The sequence below is a fragment of the Chiloscyllium punctatum genome, chromosome 44 (genome assembly GCF_047496795.1).
Source record: "Chiloscyllium punctatum isolate Juve2018m chromosome 44, sChiPun1.3, whole genome shotgun sequence".
NCBI lineage: Eukaryota > Metazoa > Chordata > Chondrichthyes > Orectolobiformes > Hemiscylliidae > Chiloscyllium > Chiloscyllium punctatum.
In genome coordinates this window covers 53,641,137-53,662,848 of record NC_092782.1, presented here as the reverse complement: position 1 = coordinate 53,662,848, position 21,712 = coordinate 53,641,137, and the positions used below count along the sequence as shown (strand labels likewise).

Genomic DNA, 21,712 nt, shown 5'->3' with positions numbered 1-21,712 from the left:
CAACCACTGCCAACATCAGAGGTTAATGATCACGAGTGACAGTGTTCTGTACAGAGGCCCTGAAACAATTTGTGTCAGCTGAGCAAGTGATGCTGTACTCACTGCCACACAAAACTGAATTACACAGTTATTGGGTTTTTTTTGTGGCAAAGTTTTCACAGTTGCTTCTAAAATTTAGTCATCCAGGGAGTAATAATTGTCTGTCAGATAGTGTAACCCTCAGTGGATCTGAACTTTTAGACATCATGGCGAACTGAGACACTGTCCTCCGAAAGTCACAGGATTTGTTCTGCACATTGATACGTCAATCATTCAGCAAAAAAGAAAACTAAACCAGAAGCCTCCATGTTAGAAGCAATCACGTAACATTTGATTATTTTGGTTTCATTCCCTCGTCACCCACAATTTTCAGGCCTGCAAAAGCACCCAATGGTAAACCTTGATTTCCTCCTATTTTCTAGTACCTTACCACAGATACATCAGCCAGACTTTACTATAAAGGACCTGGCCATTGAGCCTCATTCACCTCAAATCTGCTGGCCACACATGAGCATTTTCCAGCAATAGGTTATCAGGAGCAGATGCCACGACCAGTTTTCATTTTCCCTGCCAAGGATCCAGGGATTCTGGGATCAACTGCTTTGACGCTGGTGGGGAGTGGATCACCCGTCGTTCTAGATTCTATCGGCTTTGCATTTTTGTCAATTTCCGTGCATCCCTTCCTGCTATTTTCAGAGTTGAACATGTAACACCTTTCAACATTGATGAAAACCACCCAATTATTACAAGTATATCCAGTGCAACCTGCACTGTATCATGGCTCAGTCCAACATATATATAGATTTTCCATATCACGTGATTGTAAAAAATGTCATTATGCTGAGTAAAATTAAACGCAGGAGCTGATAATTGCATTAATCCTCTGTTCCCTAAAGTGTTTGCTTAAAATGAAGAGGGTATTACAAATATAAGACATTTTGATTGAAAGTTGCCTGTGGCTCCTGCTGAGAAATTGGATATTGTCTCCTGGGTCATTCGCTTTATGACATATTGATACGCCATAAAGTCATCACATTTTTCCCTGGCATTTTGCATGATTAATTTTACCATCTTAATCTGTGTATTGTGCCCACTGTTTTCCCTCCTCCCCTTGTTCCAGCCTGCTGTAAAGTACTCCCCATTTGACAGAGGGTGCTTGGATATCCATTTAATTAGGCTTTTGCCTTAGCCAGTGCAGAACCAGCTCTGTTGTTAGTTCCCCCTTTCTTGCAGATATCTTCCTGCTCAATTGACCATGGGTTGGGGGGCAGGAGCATGCAGTAGGAGGATTGAAAATTGGCCAATATTGGCACGTTGCTTCAACACTTCAAATATATAAACGCAACGCAGGTAGGGTTGGAGACTTCAACAACACTGCCCTTCGATCAGTTAGGAGGGATGAAAGGAATCAAGAATAGACTGGTGAGATTCTTAATGTCACAGGTTTGATGAGTTGGATTCAGACTTTCTTGTAATAATTTTCATTGGTCTGACTTAAATTATGAAAGAATGAGGAAATAGGGGTTTCAGAATGATACAATGAACTTTCCTAAGACAAGCACCACACAAATTTATAGGTCAGGTGTATTTACAAAAAAAATGCAAAACTTGAAAATCTTAAAAACAGAAACCCCCTGCAATACACAGGATATATATATAAGGATCTAAAAAAGGAAAATGCCAGCACTGTGTACTGTCAACAAGACACACGGCAGGAATTTGTTAAGGCTCTGACTGAAATAACTCCACAAAGGCCAGTATCCCATCACCAGGTCACCCTTTTATTTATACATGCACAGTACATGACATTGACTGACTCAGCTAGCACAGAACTGGCTCCGAGAGTGAACAGAACTCCTGACTCTCCTGTGTATGGAGTTTTATTTCAATTTGAGTTTTTCATTCCATTACTGCACCATCAGTTGAGAAATGTACCTCTACAATACAGCAATTCTAATGAAGCTTTTTTGAAGGTGTTTGTAAGAATTTTGCAAAACTGAAAAATTGTCTAACAATCTCAGGTTTCTTGCAGACCATGAACTTGGCTGTGTATTGGAGCACTGGATTACTCTGCTTTCTGGGTTAACGTGACCTGGTTTCAAATTAATCCCAGGATGATTGGATTGAATTCAGTCTAGATTGATGTAATTGAGCTGATATGAGAAATGCATTAAATGATCCAGTCAGAAGTAGGTTTTGGTATTAGTAAGAGGAAGAAATAAAGGTCACGACTTTGCTTCTAGTGTTGGAAACCAATGCTAGGACCATTTTCTAGTCCTGATTCTGCTCATAGTTGGTGGGTAGGGGGTTATAGTCCAAGCCTGGGTCATTTTGCAGAAGTGGGAAGTCTCCTGTTTATTTCTGTCAGCCAGGGCTACCTGATTGGGGCTGTTAATCTGGTCCAATCAGGGGACTCATATTCTATGAGGTCCACCTGGCTGACCTCACTACAAGACCTACATCTATAGACAAGAAACTGCCACCTAGAAGGGCAAGGGCAATAAACATGTGGGAACACCACAATTGTCTTCCAAACTAGGCGTCATTGTAGCTGCTAGTATCTGTTCCTTCACTGCAGGCTCAGAACCTTAAAACTCCTTATGTAACAGCACAATGGGACCTACACCATAAGGACTGCAGCGGTTCAAGAAGGTTGCCATCACATTCCCAAGGGTAATTAGGGATGAGCAACAAGTGTAGCCTTGTGTTTGTCAACAATGTTCACGTCCTATAAATTGATTTAAAAAAGAGATGGGTCTAAATGTTCTGGCTGAATTGACAGCAAGAGGAAAGCATTTAACTAGAATACCATTTGGGTAGCGGTCACATTGAGATTATAAGCGCAGACAATGTTGATGGGCAGTATCTGTGTGGGAATTATGTTTAAACAAAAAACAAATCCGAGAAACAGAGGACTTTGATGTGACATCTTTCAAATTAGGCTTTTGTCTGAAAGACTGTGCCCTTCAGCAAGATGTCCTTGTGTTGTCTCAGCATCAGTACATTTTAACCTGTTGCACAGTGACTGACTTTGGCTCCCATTCAGTATTATTGAGCAGTTAAGGGATCTGCTGTCATTATGTAAGTGAAAACCAAGTTCTGGATGTGACAAAGGCTGCTGGAACAGATTGGCTGTGTGTTGTCATTCCCTCCTTCACCTCATATGACCACAGCGTTGTTTTGTTAGTACTTCCCTCTGCCCATAACCCACCCCCAACCCTACAACTCTGAGAATTTTCTATTCCTCAGAATATTTCCTCTTGTGCATTCTCAATTTTTCCTTTGCCAACCATTAGTGACAATTTCTCCAACTACCTTGTTTATTAAGCTGTGGAGTTCCTTTCCCTCTCTGACCTTTTAAGATAATTCATAAACTAAGTCTGTGATCACCAGTTCCAGATCTCTTCTGTGTTTGATCATGGACCTCTGAAACACTTTGGAACATTTTACAGGGTTCAAAATGTGAATCCAAGTGGTCGAAATGGGACAGTGTGTTGCTTTGACAACCCGAAAACCGAACAGGTCAAAACATGATTTGAGTGTTTGGAAAGCATTTCCCCATACCCCTTGCTTTTCCTTCTGAAGTGGCCTAACCTGTGATGAAGCTTCAGATGACCAGGTAAAAGCTGCACACTTGCCAAGCAACAACTTGCTTCACCAGTGGAGCGACAGCATCATTAAGACTGTTTCTATCACCCATCAAATATTTGTGCGTCTCTGCACATTTTACCAGGGGGATTGCTGGAAATCAGGAGCAAGAGCTATAGGGACTGAGGCTTGAGATTAGTTCATGCAGTATTGCTGTGCTGACAGAATGGATGAGCTAATGGATCGCAAGTAGCACCTCCCTGGCTCAGTTATGCATCATTGGTCAAAGTGGAAACGCATTAGTTGTTAAAGGCAAAATTTTGTCATGTCGCACTTTCTTTAATTCAGTGAGAGCATATCCCTGGAGGCAACCAATTGCTGCCTCATTTTGTTGAGTTTGCTGATTCATCCACCACTTAATCTGCAGCGGGGACCCTCCTTGGTAGAAGTGTGGCATGATTTGCACTTCTGCACAAGTGCATGAGGGGCTCGTACTGAGGTCCCAGTGGCAGTTGGCTGCTAAGGGGAACTGGCTTGTCCTGAGCCTGTCTAGCAAGGACCACTCTCACAATGATTGATAAAAACCCGTCAGATGGAAATTAATGTTGACTTCCCATGTTTCTGATTCCTGGATTCAGAGGATGTTGGCTGGTGGACTGTCTTCCAAATGGACACTGAGATGAATGGTACAGACTAGACAAATCTGAGCCATACCAATCAAGAAGGTTATATCTATTTTTTTTACTGAAAATGATCTCAATTGGGCTCAATGGGATTGAAATAGCAAGTTCAAGGAGGAGGAAAGAATTTTAGTTTGAGTTTTATCATGGCTCAGTGGCACTTTAAGGTCCAGTCACTCTTGTTTTACAGGACAGTACAGCAGTCCTTTTGGATTCTGAAACCTCCTTCAAACAGCAAAATTGGATTGTCTGAAACCCGATCACAAATTGTTCATGGCACCCTGATTTGACAGCTCACCCGAGGGACTCCTCGGTGGCGGGCAGAGCTGGGAAGCTCGGTTTCGGATGCAAGAGTGCCACCAACAGAGCCAACCTACCAGTACAGCTGGGCAAGGTCACCCCTCCTGGTCAACTGTCCCAAGGCCTGGCTGTGAGAGTGCGCACACGCATCAATGTTGAGCTGCTCCAGGTTCCTGGAATATTGTGTGGAGTACAGGAAGGCGGTGCCTCAGACATGAGCAGTATGGTTTGGCTGCCCAGGAGGTGTAACAGTTTCAAAAACAGGAGAGGAAGTTAAACTGAGTAACACGAACAGGAGATGGCTGAATGGGGAAGAAGAGCAGTGTGGCTGGAACACACCAGATGCATCTCATGAGGTAGTTGAGCAGGGGCAGTTTGAGAACTGATAACCTGATAATGGTGCACAGGGTCAGTAATCTGACAAACTAAGTATGCTGTTATATAGAAAAGAAGTGTAAATTAGTAAAGAAGGTAAGGTAGTCAGCGCATGTGTGTGAGTGTTTTTACATTTGTTCCCGCAGTGCAATGGGGAAACAGCAATCAGCAGTCGATGCCTGGTATGTATTTTACAAATTACTTTTTGATATTTGTGACTGTACATATCTATCACATGTTAAACATTGTGAGTCTGTAATACCACTTCCCTTATAAATTTCAAGGTTGGCATTCATAATGGGAGCTGGCAGTCTAAACAAGTCACACTGGCACTGGCAGGACAATTTAACCACTGTGTGACTTGTTTACATTGACCATTTCATTTGTAAGTGTGAGCTCTAGGATTTCTAATGGACATGGGGACAGATTGTCTGATCTTAAAATTGTTCTCCACACTTGGCCCTCCCTCTAAGCTCCTAAACCTGAAGATTATACTTGACCTCCACATGTGCAATGCTAAGATTGTAAACCCATTTTTAGTCAATCTGAGCATTGCACATGTTGCTTGTCTGAATTTTTAACATGATAAGGAAGGTCCCGTGCATTCATAATGGAGATTACCAGTGTAAACGAGTCACAATATAATTCCAGTCTCCTGCCCCTAGAGATGACCACTGTCAAAATGCTCAATCTGCAGCATGATAAGTTTACATCTTCTGTATCCACTCTACGTGGTGATGTGAGAAATTCTACTGACCAGTTAACAAAGGACAGAATGTAGAGAGAGTGATTTCAAATGCCCCGGTCTATTTGACCAGTGATCTCTCAACCTATTTACCTGAAAGCTACCAGTGATAGCTTGAGAAACTTGTATTGATTAATTTTAATCAATTTCAATGCTGTAGGGTAGTATCTGGGGTAAAGTGGAGGTTAAGAAGGAGGGGAGAGAGAGAACACTATACAGGGTGGGTGAATGGTTATTAGTCTGGCTTGGTTAATAGTAATCAAGTGATTGTGAATCCCGATTTCCCTAGCTCTGGAATTCCCTCTATAAACCTCTCTGTCTCTCTACCTCTGTCTCCTGCCTCTCCCACTTTGATGAAATATTTTTTGTCACCTGTCTTCTTAATATGTCACTTAGGGTCTTTTTCTGTTTGACTTAACATTCCCATGAGGCACTTTGGGACATTCAGCCAGGTTCAGGGTGACACGTAGATGCAAGTTGTTGTTGTGATGAAGGCGCAGTTTCCAATGATACTTCACGTTGTCATTTTTCGGGAGAAGCCTTGACTTGGAAAGAGGGAGGGAGAGATCATGAGAAATCCGACAGAGGAAGTGGACCCCCTACTCCATCGTCATCTTGTTTGCCCGTAGATTTGCCAATTGGCATCTAAGATGAATGTGCCACATACCAAAGGCACTCTGCCTTACTCACTTACCTTGTTGCAGCTCATGCAACAGACTGATCTTCCTTTGACCATCCCGGGGACAGGGAGAGAGCTAGTTGTTTGTTTGTTTCTTTGTTTATTTGTTTTTCCCTCTCTAAATTCAGTCGTAATGTTTTCTGTTCTTCTTTCTCATGTGCATCTTCCACACCTCCAGTAGCAGGAACAACAAATTCCGGTGCAGGTGCTGCCATGAATTCCTTGACCTCCCTGGGAACGCTCCAGGGGCTGGCCGGAGCTACTGTTGGTTTAAATAACATTAATGCACTGGCAGGTACAGTACTACACTGGGTGGTGGGGATTGAAAGGTGGGGTGGGGGCAATGTCTTGGGGAAGGGGGCACACAGGGAAAAGGAGACTGTGTGGTTTTGTATGGTGCACTGTGCCCACCTGCTGGTCACGTGGATCCATTTCAGAAAATCACCGCAGTGTTTGCAAGAATTCTCATCCTTTGAGAATAATATGTAATGTTATTTCTTTAAATATAATCTGGTGTCTTAATTTCATTTGTTCTATAAATTACGTCTACCTCTCTGTCACTGGGAACTGTTGCCAGTTCAAGAAATTAAGACCCTATGATAAAGGAGTGGAAGGAGGCCATTGAGCCCATCAAGTCTGTTCTGCCCATTAATGAGATCATGGCTGACCTGATCCTCAACTCTTCTTTACTGCCTTTTCCCCATAACTACATTTCTAATTAAAAATCTTTCTAAATCAGCGTTGAGTATGCTTAATGACCCAGCCTCTGTTTAAAAAGTCCACAGATTCACTAACCTCAGGAAAGAAATTCCTCCTCATCTCAGTCTGAAACGAGTAAACCCATCTTCTGTGACTGTGTCCCCTGGTCCTGGATTCTTTCACAAGGGTAGACAACCAGATAGGATCAAGGGGAGACTAATTACCCCAAACAGACCCTCTGCCATTCAATACGATCATGTCTGATCAGACTACAGCCTAACTCTACTTTTCTGCCTGTTCCCATAATCTTTGACTCCTGAATAGCTCAAGCATCTGCCTATCTCAGCCTTGACTATATTCAATGACTCAACTTCCACAATTCTCGGGTGTGAGAAATCTTGAAGATTCACAACCCTCATCTAGCTTTTATACAGCCAATCTCTTAGTGTGAGACAGTGCCTAGTTCTAGGGAAAGGCTGAGTTAGACAGGTTTTTGGTCAAAAAGAGTGTCTAGGATTATGTGTGGGAATGCAGGAGAATGGAGTTAAGGTCACCGTTCAGTCAGCCGCAGTTTTATTGAATGTTGGAGTAGGCCGCATGGCATTTTCCTGCTCCTGGTAGGGACACTTAATGGAACAGCTCAAAGTAGACACATAACTGCACATTCAAATTCAAAACTTAGACTTACTGACAGGGAAAGATGGCAAGTGGAAACTAAGTCCTTCCCTGTAAAAGGTCAGAATGGGCAGTGGACAGGGTATTAGCTGTGCCCAATAGAATATCCAACAAACAGCAACCTAAAGAGGCGTTGGGTACTGGTGAAGGCCTAGATAGTAGGCTGTCTCAATCAGCGTGGAAATGATCCTGCCTAGTGGGAAAGGAAAGCTGTAAGATGAGAATAGACATTGAATACCTGTTTGCTTCCATAAAATCTTTGTCATACTGGAGTTATAGGCATCTCCGCTTAGCTCCCAGATCACTACTGTGAAGTCATTTCAGTTGAAGGAATTCCACTTTGACTCTTGACTCCACTGTAGATTAAATTCGGCTAATCAGCTGACAGAACGCAAAGATTCAGACAGAAGGGAATGTTTCTTCATGGCCTTTAGCTCCTCACTATTAAAAGTGTGTTGTTTTGGGTTTGTATCTGTTTGACAGTTTAATAGATTCAGTATAAATGAGTATTATTTGTTTCTCAATGAGAATCCCAGCCCAGTTGCATGTTGCCTGCATGTTGCATGAGTTGAACAGCGAATATCTTATTTGGGAATGTGAGAGGATCGCCCTTTGTGTAAGGAACTATTGAATGAGTGCACTTTTTTCTTTTTATTGTTGGTTTGATGTAAAGTTGCTCAAATGCTCTCAGGTATGGCGGCGCTTAATGGCGGACTCGGAGCTACGGGCTTGACGAATGGATCAGGTGGCACCATGGACGCACTGACTCAAGCCTACTCAGGAATCCAGCAGTATGCAGCAGCGGCACTGCCCACACTGTACAGTCAGAGCCTGCTTCAGCAGCAGAATGCTGCAGGCAGTCAGAAGGAGGGTGAGTGCTTGTTCCCTCAGCCCCTCCGACATTTCATCCTGTTTGTCAATTAGCACTCAGATTGCAGGGTTTGTACCTTCTGTCAGTAACAAAACCAAGACTTATTCCAAGATATTGAGGTGCTTTAAAGACCAAATTTATTAGGTCAGTGTTTGTAGAGGGAACATTTGCTAGGGTATAGAGAAAATGCAGGGGAGTGGGACTAAAATTGGATTACTCCTTCAAAGACCCAATACACAGATGGGCTGAATGGCCTCCTCCTGGGCTGTTTCAGTCTCTGGTTCTATAAACCACTAGTTTGAAGTTTCATTGACTGTTAGATACCATTGAGCCCCAGTGGGTTCACCACTTGTATGAATAAGACAAGGCAAATGGTCCATTAGTTAGTGGAGTTGCCTTAGCAACATAGCCAATGCTGGATAACAATCTGAAGTCATGTAGCAAGAATTAAAAATCACACAACACCAGGTTATAATTCAACAGGTTTAATTGGAAGCACTAGCTTTCAGAGCACTTCTCCTTCATCACCACCTGATGAAGGAGCAGCGCCTCAAAAGCTAGTGCTTCCAATTAAACCTGTTGGACTATAACCTGGTGTTGTGTGATTTTTAACTTTGTACACCCTAGTCCAACACCGGCATCTCCAAATCGGGTAGCAAGAATCATTTTCTTTTTGGGCAAAGTCTGCTAACATTGGTATTGGCCTAACGTTATTATAGAGTGAAGCATATCGATGTTAATATGGTAAAAATAATGGGAACACAATTCAAAACCGGGAGACCAGAAAGCTTGCAGAGGCTTGATGGTTGTTTTATGTTCAGTCAGGTTCCCCATCTCATTCACTCACTTAGAAACAAAATCTCATTGGCTGTATGTAAGGTGTTACCCCACCTATATTCCCTCCACTCCACCTCTGCTATCAATGTCTAAATTCCCATCACCGTTCCATGTTAAATTGACAATTAAAAGTTTGAAATCTAAACTGCAAATAGGTTATAATAAATAGATTGCTGATAACACTCTATGGTTCTAACTTGATAATGAAACGTGTTGGTGTTTAATTTGGTCATGAATATATGCACATGAGCTAGATTTTCATCTATTTAAATAGTGCATCACCAAGTGAATCAACACTCAAGGTCCCCATTTGTACAAGCATTTTGTGGGCATATTAAGCTGTCATAAGTTACTCAACTCCAGATTGGCTATTCCATCCACTTTTATGAATGGTGGACTTTTGCCTTGATAACATTAAGATTCAGAATCCCTACCCAATTGGAATTGAGCACTGCCTGGGTTTAGTTCAATTACACAGCTCACCAATAATTTTTCTCAGAAATTTACAGAACTTGCTGGTTATAGGTGCCAATTAGTAATGAACACAGTTTGCAATGGAGTGCAGTACATTGCAACTAGTATTGATAAATTGGCCCTGAATGTGGCTGACTTTGAATCTGTATTGAAACATCTTAGTCATGAACATCAAATTTGTAACAACATTGAAACAGAAGCTATTTCTGTTAAATTGCTACTGAGCAATATTGATGACTACAGTAGGTGGTTCTTTGTAAATAATGCAAGTGTTAAATTGTCAATTAAAGTTATTGGTATTTTCTGAGGGGTATTTGTATTGCATTAATAATTAATGTTACTGATGTTAAGTTAGTAATAAATGTTTTTTGGTATCAAATGGTACATAAAGCTATTGGTGTCAAGTTACTAGTGAACAGAAATGTTGGTATTATTGGTAGGTTTTAGTATTCAAAGGCTGCATAGATTTCTGTTGTGCTCCTCTCACGTACAGAAAGATGGCTCACAGCACTTTGCAGAGCAGAACCCAACACTGGTCAGCAAGCTGGAGGCACAGGTAGGGAGTAACGGCACAGCGGCAGAGAATGGTTTGTCTAAGGCCTTTATAAACAGGAAAGGGGCAGCGTAGTAAGGTGGAGAGGTTTTGAGGAGAGAGTTCCAGATAGCAGAGTCACTCAATAGAGAGGAGGTCCCCAGTAAATATGTGGAGAAACCCTCCCCCGCTGACTCCGTCAATGGGCACAACTGTAGACAAATGGGTTTCAGTGCAGATAAATATGAGGTTAAGCACTTAGAAGCTCAAGAGAGGGGGTAGAGCAGGCTATTTTCTAGATGAAACAAACCTAGGAGCAGTGGAAGTGCAAAGAAACTTGGGAACCCAGGTACATAGATCATGAATGTCATGGACAGGTACAGCAAATAATTTTTTTAAAAAGGCTAATGGATCTCAGGTGTTTATATCCAGGGAGGCAGAGTACACGGGGCTTATGCTCACACTTGAGCTACTTAAAGCCCTAGTTGGACCCTAACCTGAGTCACAGAGTAGTCCTGTACACCACGTCACCTTGGCGGGAAAGTCGTGTGTGTTTACTGGAACGATGCTGGGACTCCTTGTTAAATTTGGAAGAGTGACCACAGAAAATAGGGTGTGATGCTGTAGAAATCCGAAGGTTCAGTGGCGATTTGAGCAAAGTTTTCAGCATATTTAAGGGGAGCATGCTGTATGGATAGGGAGGACTTATTTCTGCTGGTTGGTGAACCTAGGATTAGGGGAATAGCCCAAAGATTAAAGTTTTAAGAGGTGAAAATTAGGAAACATGCCTTCACATAAAGGATGATAAAGTTTGGAACTCTCTTCTGCAAATGGAAATTCATAATAGATCAAATGTTAATTTTAAATCTGTGATTTGAATCTGTGTATAAATAAAGATATTAAGAGATACAGATCAAAGGTAGCAAAGCAGAGATCAACGATGATTAATTGAATGGCAGGATAAGCTCAAGGGGCTAAATGGTGTCCAAATGTCCCTGTGTTCCTTGTAAAGGATGAATGGGTGGGTGGGATCTGGGAGGGGCAGTTACCTCTTGACCAAGGATATGGGGCAATTTCAATGCAATGCTTATATTCTTTCTTGGGAATGGGTCACACGGATTGGTTGATTTATTGTTGTCACATGTACCGAGATACAGTGAAAAGTGTTGTTTTGTGTGCTGTACAGGCAGATCGGACCATACAAAGTGATCAGGTTAGTAGTAATTTCCAATAAGAATTCCAATTTGAAAGGTGGTAGTGAGCACCATAAGAGTGCAGAGAGAGAGAGAGAGAGAGAGAGACCCTGACAAATTGAGATTCTCCTCATCCTCTGAGGAAAGACTTGCTGCACTGCTGGGTTCAAAGAAAGTTTAGCAGAAAATCAATATGAAGGCATTCCACAAGGATTGAGTAGAAGCATCTGACAATTGAAAGAAGTATGAACGTTCGAGCAGAAGGAAGCAAGCTTTTATTTGGAGATTGTCTGTTGTGGTTTTCAGATGAAGGGATGTAGAACTCCTTATGCACTTGGCATTTCATTCAAAGCTCAATTACAGAACAGTCAGATGGGAGAGATGATGGCCTAGTGGCATTATCTCTAGACTATTAATCCAGAGACCCTTGTGGTGTTTTGAATCCTGCCGTGACAGATGGGTGGAATTTGAATTCAGTAAAACAAAAATTGAATTTGGAGCTAAAGATGACCATGAATCCATTGTTGATTGTTGGAAAAAACCCATCCAGTTCACACATGTCCTTCAGGAAAGGAAACTGCTGTCCTTACCTGGTCTGGCCAACATGTGACTCCAGGCCCACAACCATGTGGTTGACACTGAACCATCCTCTGAGCAATAAACAGTGGCCTGGCCAGTGATCCCCTCATCCTGTGAATGAACAAAAAAAAAAGTTACAGCTTCCTGTTGAACTTCCCTACCAAAATGTCTTCACTTCAAGCAAACCAACTGTGAGAAGTTAACATTGTATCTTACCCCAGTCTAGTCTTCCTGTGGCTCCAATTATTAGTAAATAACTTTTGTATTGATGGGCAGCTTTGTACTCCAGACCAGTGATTCTCAAGCGTATTTTGGCCACGGCCCCATTTGGAGTTCATCTCAGGTTCCAGACCCCCCCCTTTCAAACAGGATACAACACAAACAGATAGACGCGCTGATCTTCAGATAATGGATGCGAGAACCTTGATTGAATACGTTGACCCAGTGCAGTCTGATTCATGACTGACTCTGAAGTGAGGCTGTGTGGGAGGAGCTTCAGCAATTAACTTACCAGGTGTGTTGAATTCAAATGGTGTGTTGGAAAGATATTATAAATAGGAGGGAAATTATTGACTCCAGTGAAGGTTGTTGCTTGGGTATTTCATTAGTTCAGTTACCAGAGCCCCCATAGAGCCTTGGGGCTCCCCTTTTCACAGTTTTCAGTCTGTGTCCCCTTCAAGTGTGCCAGGGCCCCTTAGGGGGCGATATGACCCCCAGTGAGAATGGCTGCTCTAGATCTCTGCCTGTGATAGAGTGAACAACCATTTGGGTGAGAGCCCTGAGTCTGTTGTTGAATCAAAGTCTCCTCATCACCATCACAAAGCATACAGCTAGCTGGAATAAAGGAGAATATAACTGGGTTTAAAGCAGTGGAAAGTGCTATTGATGGTTTGATCATGAGTGATGATAATTGTGATACTGAATTGATAAAGAAACCATTGTTATTAGATTGTCCATGAAACAAATTAATATAAATTTAAGAATAGCTATTGTTAATTAATGTTATTAACATTAAATCATTATTCTTGGCATTTGATTGTGAAGATTATCAATAATATTCAATGCCAATTTATCTAGGTCTCTTTTTTTGTTATAAAAGTGTCTCCTATTTTCTTGTTTTCATTGCCACTTTAAAACAAGTGCAACCTCATTACCCCTTTAATAAACTTCTCTAACATCCAACACACAAACACACACACACACTTTATTAATCTCGAGTGTCCTAGAAATAAATGGGTTGTGTGTGCTGGCTAAGTGCTGAGGCACTTTAATCAATGTGTGGGAGATGTTATTGCCTTGTGCACTTGGGTCAGCCAAATTTGTCACCTAATTAAAACCAATAATTCAGTTGCATGAATTATTACCTGACAGTCTAACATACCTGGCTACTGCTTGGAATGTTTGTGTTTAGCCTTAAATGATTCCCCTATCCCTTGCCCTGAAGAAATGGTAACTCATTAATGATAGGTGGAATCTTCTCAGCTCCGTCCTGATTGAGTCAAGGATGGGAAGACTTCTGATGACTTTTCCTCACTCACTGCCAATTGTGGTCCTTAATGGCCATATGTGTCTAATTGTTAGATTTGGAGTGATGAGTGCTCTTGTTCAAAGGCTTTCAATGCCTGATCCAGAGAGCTGGCACCAGGAGGAAGGGCCTGTTCAGAGAGCCCCACCAATATGTGCCCACCTGCTCCTTCCGTTAGGTTCCTGTGGCCTGGGATCCAGCAAACTCTGGGTGGCATCAGCTACAGCTTCCATAGTGGCGCTGTCCTTCAGGTTATTCATTAGTGAATGACTGCCCACCGACTCTCCATGAATGGGATTTCCATCCCCTAGGATCAAGCAGTACCATCACCATCACCACCCCCACCACTGGACTGGATGCAGGGGGCTTGCCCTATGAGAGCTGACACAGATCTCCCACTAGCTCTCCACCCAGAAAAGATTTACCAGGATGTTGCTGGGAATGGAGGGCTTGAGACATAAAAATAGACTGGGACATTTTTTCACTGGAGAGTAGGACGTTGAGGTTTATAAAATCATGAGGGATATAGGTAAAGTGAATGACCAGGGTCTTTTCCCGAGGGTGTTCATGAATAGGAAAGGTTTGGAGGGATATAGGCCTATCTACTGGGAAAGTAGGACTAGTTTAGTTTGGGATTATGGTCAGCATGGACTGGTTGGACCGAAGTGCCTGTTTGACTCTTTAACCAGGGTCTGGTCAATACTTCACTGATATGTTTTGACAGGTGTCAGTGCTGTTCATAAGAATGTATCCTCTTCTGAGCTGCGTTCTACCTTGCCTGTCATACAGGATCTGTGCTAAGATATTGAGCACAGTAGTTTAATAATACATAATATGTATTTCACTAGTCAATTTATTTAGTCCTACGAAGGGATGGGGTTTTCCAGGGGTCATCTGTTGCCACAGGGGGTCAAGCTGTTTCTCCCACAAAACCCCTGCCTCTTTACACTCAGTCTTAAAGATTAGGAGCAGAAGAACCTTTCCAGTTTATGAAGACGTGACTAGGAGGTAACCACATATCTTGTCAGGGTAGTGTGGAGTCTGGATTATATTTGTGGAACCCTCATGTTGTTTTGACTGAACTAAAGATATTCTAGCCTCAGAATTAAAAGTGAAGCACATATGTCAACTTAAATGTGTGGAGGACTTCTATAATCTTTTGTCTGTGACTCACCTTTTGTTAAATCTCATCCTCAGGGCCAGAAGGTGCGAATCTGTTTATTTACCACCTTCCCCAAGAGTTTGGCGATCAGGACATCCTACAGATGTTTATGCCATTTGGAAACGTTGTGTCTGCTAAAGTCTTCATTGATAAACAGACCAATCTTAGCAAGTGTTTTGGTAAGAATGTGTGAATGGATTTCATGTAATCCCAAAAGCAGAGACTGGGCTGATATCTGATGATCTGATCATGTGCACGCAAACTGTGATGGCTCATAAAAATGGATCTCAAAATAAAACGGAGTCACTTCCTCTCATGGTTCCATTGAAAACGGAGAAGGCAGTTCACTAAACTCCCTGTTATCCAGTGCCCAAGCATCCAGCATTCTGATGCAATAAACAAACGTATCAAGGCAAATTTGCCGTTTTAATGGCGTTTCTTTAAAAAAGAAAGTCCGTTTGAACTTGGTGGGTCATGTTCCAATGTGTTTATCAACTTGGCGAAAGTGAGAACTGCAGATGCTGGAGATTAGAGTCGAGAGTGTGGTGCTGGAAAAGCACAGCAGGTCAGGCAGCATCTGAGGAGCAGGAGAATCAACGTTTCGGACAAAAGCCCTTCATCAGGGATTTCTGATGAAGGGTTTTTGCCCGAAACGTCAATTCTCCTGCCTCTCGGATGCTGCCTAACTGCTGTGCTTTTCCAGCACAAGACTCCAATTGTGTTTATGTTCAGCCACTAAGTGGTAGTTCTCTCAGTCACTACTAGCAGCGCTGTCCAGCTTCCTCCCTCAAGCTGGTACCATTACAGTGCAGCTTGTGTGTACTGTACTAAGTTTCTATAAGAGTATTTCTCATGCAATTAATAGATTCACATAACCGGCCCCCACCTTTCTCCATACATGCCAGATAACAGAGAGTTTATTTACTATATTAAACGAATTGATGGGCCATACTTTGGATTCCTGCTGTGTCCTCAGTTCTGGTCTTACCCAGACAGTGGTAGACATTCTACCAAGGCCTGAGCCTCCCTCTGTTAGACAGAGAAAATCAGCTCATGCTCCTCATCATGTGCCAGCAGCCAAACTTAGCTGTAACTCCACTGCAGGGAGTGATGGCATCATGGTAATGTCACTGGAGGAGAACTCCATAACACCAGGCTAAAGTTCTGGAACATGGTGAAATTTGAATTCCATAAAAATGTGTAATAAACAGCTAGCTTAATTATTTGTTAGATTAGGTTAGATTCCCTACAGTCTGGAAACAGGCCATTTGGCCCAACAGGTCCACACCGACCCTCCGAAGTGTGACCCACCCAGACCCATCCCCCTCTGACTGATGTACCTAACGTTATGGGCAATTTAGTATGGCCAATCCACCTGACCTGCATATCTTTGGATTGTGGGAGGAAACCCACACAGACAATGCGCAAACCCACACAGACAGTGGTCCGAGGTTGGAATTAAACCTGGGTCCCTGGCACTGTGAGGCTGCAGTGCTCACCACTGTGCCCCTTAATCAATGGTGATTGTTATGAAAACCCAGCTGGCTGTAATGCTGGAAGGAAATCTTCCATCTTTACCTGATGTGGCCTGTATGACTCCACACCAACACTAGTGTGGTTAACTCTTAACTGCTCTGACCTCTGGGAAGTTAAAGGTGAATAAATAAATGTTAGCCTAGCCAGTGACAGCAATATCCCATGATAAATAAAAAAAGGTCAAATAGCCTCCCATCTTAGCATTCTCTCGGATCACTCCTGCACAATGGCCACTTTGGCCAAGATAACAGAGTGTCCAAGTTGCCCTCTTTGTGTCAACTATGGGTCAATATCATGTTGCCCTCTCTAAGTTGAGATTTTGTTCGTGCCAAACTGAGAGGACACCGCATTGCCCCAGATGCCATTTTTAAGCTGAAGTGTTAAGTGTTGGAGTTGGGGAAATGGTCAGCTGACAGTTGACAGCCATTCCATCAGCCAATTAAGAGCGTGCTATCTTCCGTTTGGCATGGTACCGTGCAAGATGGTACCGTCTCCATTGTGAGAGTGTAGGATGGGAACAGTTGAAGATAGGCGATAGTGTGATTCTATCAAGAAGGCACTTGGAACAGAGTTGGACACAGCCGGTCAACATTCCTTCAAAGTAGCAAACAGTCTGGGCATGTTCCTGAAATAAGATAATTAGGAAATTACATATCAATCCTCTTTTTAAATACTTTGTTGTTTAAGGGTTTGTTTTTCCTTTTCTTTCTCCCCCCCCCCCCCCCCCCCCCCCCCCTCCTCCTCCCAGGTTTTGTAAGCTACGACAATCCAGTTTCTGCACAGGCTGCCATCCAGGCTATGAATGGTTTTCAGATCGGAATGAAGCGTTTAAAGGTTCAGCTGAAACGATCCAAGAATGACAGCAAGCCGTACTGAGTCTAGTGTGGGAGGTTAATGCTGTTACTTTAGCTTTGTTAGGGTAAGTCCCATGAACCAGCCGTGGCTGAGGAGGATCATTGCCAGCATTCATCAAGAGACAGTATTTAACATTACACTTCCATTTCCCCTCCCAGCCCTCCCCACTACCCCCCCCCACCTGTTTTCCTCCCATTCCCGTTACGTTTAGTATCTTAGACCTTATTGTATTAACAGTATTTAATTTTTTGCTTTGTTCCGTAAAACAAAAAATCGAATTTTGCAAAAAAAAATGTCTTAAAATATTTTTAAAAATAACCGAAATGTGCAATTTAACTCAGAAGCCACTGGTGCCAAACAGGCCCATGTGATTATGGGGCACCAGGTGCTTTATTAAGCTTAACAGACCCAGTTAACATAGATTAGATAGGCCCCAGCAGTTTACGGGTTATAATGTGGTGGCCTAGTCTGAAAGTGATGCCAAGTGAACTAACATAGTCCTTTATTTTAGTTTTATTTCTCACTCTCTCTCTCTCTCTCTTTTTCACTTTCAATGAGAATTTATCTCATAGGACATGATCATGTTTTACATAATCAGCTTTCTGTGATCAGATCACAACAGTTTGTTTTGGGGTTAAACAAAAGCCTTTTTGAGATCTATTTCTACCACCATATAGGGGCTCTTTTTTTTTCAGGAGGGGGCAAGGGGGTAAAACAAAAGAGGTTAAATGGTAACATTTACTAAAGAATAAATTGAATACGAAAAGAAGGAAAGCCACAGGCCTGTACATTTTATTTGTAAAAAGAGCAGCTCTATTTTTATACAAATTTTTACTGCCTCAGAAAGATGGAAGTTATTTATTAAATACCTATAGTTAATTTATTGGATACCTGAGATAACTCATCCTCTATAATAGTTAGAGTCTGCCTCGTGAATAGTCTTAAAATGTGCTAAAGTGGGAATGAGATTATCCTTGTGTGCGCACAAATCACAACCTTGTACCTTCCATGCTTCTCCTGTTTCTTGTACCCTTTATTTGTGTGGTATCTCATTACTCATAGCTTCCATTATCTAGTCAAATTCAAGTTTTTTTTTATTTTAATCTTGTGACTTTAATTTCCTTGTTTGTATACTTGTTTAATTAAAAATCTGTATTTCTGTCCCAAAACCAATCCATCTCTTTTCTCCTTTTTAAAGTGTTGATGGATTCTTTTGGGTGTTTATCTGTTGCCGTTGCTTTTTTTTTCGTTAACAGTGTTATTAAAAAAAATGCAAATTTATGTGAATGGCTCATAGATTCTAATGACTGAGATTTGCATTGTTTCTGCAACCATGAGAATGATTTTGTTCCTGCTGCGTAGACTCTGTGTAATTTTTGACTCTTCCTTGTTTTTTTTCCCCTAGACATCTTCATGCTCGTTAGTTCATCGTTTGCCTAGCATGTCCCTGTGACGTCAAAAAAAAAATTCAAAAAAAAAAGCTCATCGTCCCGTCATTGTTTCTGATGTCTTTCTGACCTCACATCATACTTGGTCCTCCTACTTGACCCCTTGACCTAGTTTGACTTTTCGAGATTTTTTGCATGTGACCTCACGTAGCTCTGAATTCTAAAGAGATCAATGTGAAAAACATAGCTGCATTCGTGTTAAGACTGAAAAAGAAAAAAAATTATTTTCAGAAAGTAAAGCAAGAAAACAATTATATGAGAGAGAGAAGGGAAAAAAAATAAAAACCTGTGGCGGAAATGTTTCTTTTTTTTCATGAAACAAACTTGAAAGTATTATACAGGGATTGACTTTCTCTCTGGTCACTTAGAAAAGCGATAGCAATATGTGGCCAGTGTGCAGAATGTTGGTTTCTTAATGAAGCAGACTACTTCTGATCAGATGCTGAAACTGGTCAGATATTATCAAGAGCTCTGTAATAATTTTTACATTTTTCAGCCAGTGTAAAGTTTTGATAAGGCCATTTAAGTGGCTCACTTTCTCATCGATATATATAGAAAAGATTAAAACCACTTTTTTTGTAGACTAGTTTAAGATAATTAAAAAAAAAGATGACCCATGTTTGGGGAAAGACTACCTATTTGTGTCACCTTTTGCTGAACTGATTCACACCTAGACAATCTGTGGTAAATGCACATTAAATGACCTATATTTTATACTGTTTAAATGTATTGGAGAAGATAAAACAAAGCAGTAAGTGTAAACTTTGTCACGTTGGTAACTATGTGGGTTAAGTTTTGGTGTCATTGCAATTTTTAAGGTTCTATAATTAAGTGTTTCGTAAAACGACACATTTTTCGGTTCACTCGGCAAAAGATTTTTTTTGGTGGCCAAAAAAATCTTAATTCATCGGGTGAAAAGGGATAAGAAGAATTATTACAATTCCAGGACAAAAAAAAATCTTGTGCTTTGTGTGTGAAACGTTTTGACGTCCGATTTTGTTCCTTTCTTTTCATTGTGAGATTAACAGTTTGACGTATTCTTTGTTCAGCAAAATGTGAGATTGGCTTTTTTTTTCTTTTGGAAAAGAAGAAAACAGCAACTTAAATCAGTGGAATTAGTGCCAAATTCCAAAAGCAAAACAAAGGTACTTCCCGCCCAGCGCTTAATTGTGTTACTTGTGAGAAGTAATTTGATAACATGGGTATTTTGTTACTTGAGTGTTTTGTAATAATTCTCTCACGTTTGAAAAAAATTAAAGGAAAAAAAAACAGATCAAAACCAGAGAGAAAAAAAAGTTTGTTAAATTGCTAAAGCTGTGGTCTTGTTGCCTGAGATTGTTCATTGTTCGTTATTTCTCTTTGTAAAAGCGCTCCATGTTTCCCAACCTCGCCATTTATAGAAGCTGTGCAAGCAAACCTCACAAAAGCTTTTTTCTTATAGTTGTGAAATTTAAAAAAATAAAACAGTTAAAAAAAAGACAAAAATTTAAAAAAAAAACACCCCCAAGGCAGGAATGTTTCGAACTGTTTTTAAATATAATTAATTAATAATAATTAAGCAGCCTTAGCTGTCTTGTATGACTTTCTAAACATAGCAAAAAACATTTGTCATTCCTCTGTGCATGCACTCAGTATGTAATGAAGCACTAACTGTTAACGGGCCAATATTTCTCTGCGTTGAAGGCTAGGAGCAGTTTGAATCAGTTCAGCTTCCATTGCCTTGGGGACTTATTTCTGGCCCACACTGTCATGAATTCATTTCCCTCACCATCACCCTCAGCCCGTCCCCATCCCCTACCCGCAACAGACATCCTCCCAACACATTGTTTCTGTTTGGTTTAAAATCTTAAGTAAAAAAAAAGGGAAAAAAAAAAGTTGTAGCTTCATTGCATTTTTTGAAAAATGTCTCACAAAGACAAGTGTTTGTGCTCCTGTGATGTGAGATCTGGTGTTTGTAGACTATTATTATCATTTAGGATTAAGATTTAAAGAAAAAATATATAGTTTTAAGTATTTGTTTGAAAAAAGCCAAAGTTAATGCAAACTGAGTGGGGGAACCGCAAGCCCATGTGAGTGCTGTAATTCTTTTTTTGGTGCATTTTGCCTCTGTATGTGATGGAAGTTTTTTTTGAGGGGAAAGGAGTCAACATAACACACACACACTCAAAAAAAATGTGGGCTTTCGTATTTCTACGACTTGACTGTAATTATGCATTTTGTACCAGTGGAATTTTTTTATACTGGAAATTAAAAAATGGATATTTCTGCGCCTTACCTGTGTGTGGGCCCAGTGATGACTGACTTTGAGTTTAATTTCTGGTTGGTGCAGAGAAAGTGGCGATTATTTCGTTTTAAGAATTAACAAGAAATACTTTTTAAAAGAAGTAAACTTTGGCTTGCTTTCCTCATTTCTTTGCATATGCTTAACTGTCAAGAATTTTTGTCAAAAAAAATGGGTAAGTTTCTCTTCAATTATGTATTGTGCAGTTACATAAGGTATTAGGACTAGCAGTATTCATTCACCTACAGTGGGATAACTGTATTAGTTTAAAAAAATAGGGGTTTGCTTTTTGCTGTTAAAATCCAAGTTTTTTCCTGATTCTCTGTCTTCATTGTGAACATAACTGTGGAACAGTTGGACTTATTTTTGTAACGTATGTTATTGTGTGATGCAGTTTTTGCTTCTGTCTCAAATATTAAACCATTTTTCCTAATACTCGTCTCTCTTTGTGTACTGTTGGTGGTGTCCATTGTTGTTTGGTGTTCAGCAAACCTCACTGTTCCACGTCCTTTTTGTTTCTTCTCTCTGTTGTGTAGACGAGATACTGCCAATCCTACCAGCTACTTCTGTTTCCTCATTCCTGTTTTAATTCAGTATTTAACTGTTTTTTTCCCATTTCTCTCCCTTTTTTTTGGACAA

The 21,712-nt window shown here is 41.1% G+C and overlaps 1 protein-coding gene across 29 annotated transcripts in view; it reads left to right on the top strand.

Moving 5' to 3' along the window:
- The window catches only part of celf2 (cugbp, Elav-like family member 2), a 985,143-nt gene extending 963,637 nt beyond the window's left edge, over window positions 1-21,506 (top strand). For 19 of the 29 annotated variants that reach the window (XM_072562980.1, XM_072562977.1, XM_072562973.1 and 16 more), the window contains 7 exons: window positions 5,129-5,164; window positions 6,585-6,701; window positions 8,454-8,651; window positions 10,456-10,518; window positions 14,989-15,132; window positions 17,238-17,408; window positions 18,750-21,506. In XM_072562980.1, the coding sequence (XP_072419081.1) occupies window positions 5,129-5,164; window positions 6,585-6,701; window positions 8,454-8,651; window positions 10,456-10,518; window positions 14,989-15,132; window positions 17,238-17,365 (686 nt within the window). In that variant the 3' untranslated portion in view covers window positions 17,366-17,408; window positions 18,750-21,506. The remainder of the gene's footprint in view (window positions 1-5,128; window positions 5,165-6,584; window positions 6,702-8,453; window positions 8,652-10,455; window positions 10,519-14,988; window positions 15,133-17,237; window positions 17,409-18,749) is intronic. The other 10 variants (XM_072562990.1, XM_072562970.1, XM_072562989.1 and 7 more) reach the window with 8 other exon arrangements.
- The last annotated feature ends 206 nt before the right edge of the window (window positions 21,507-21,712 follow it).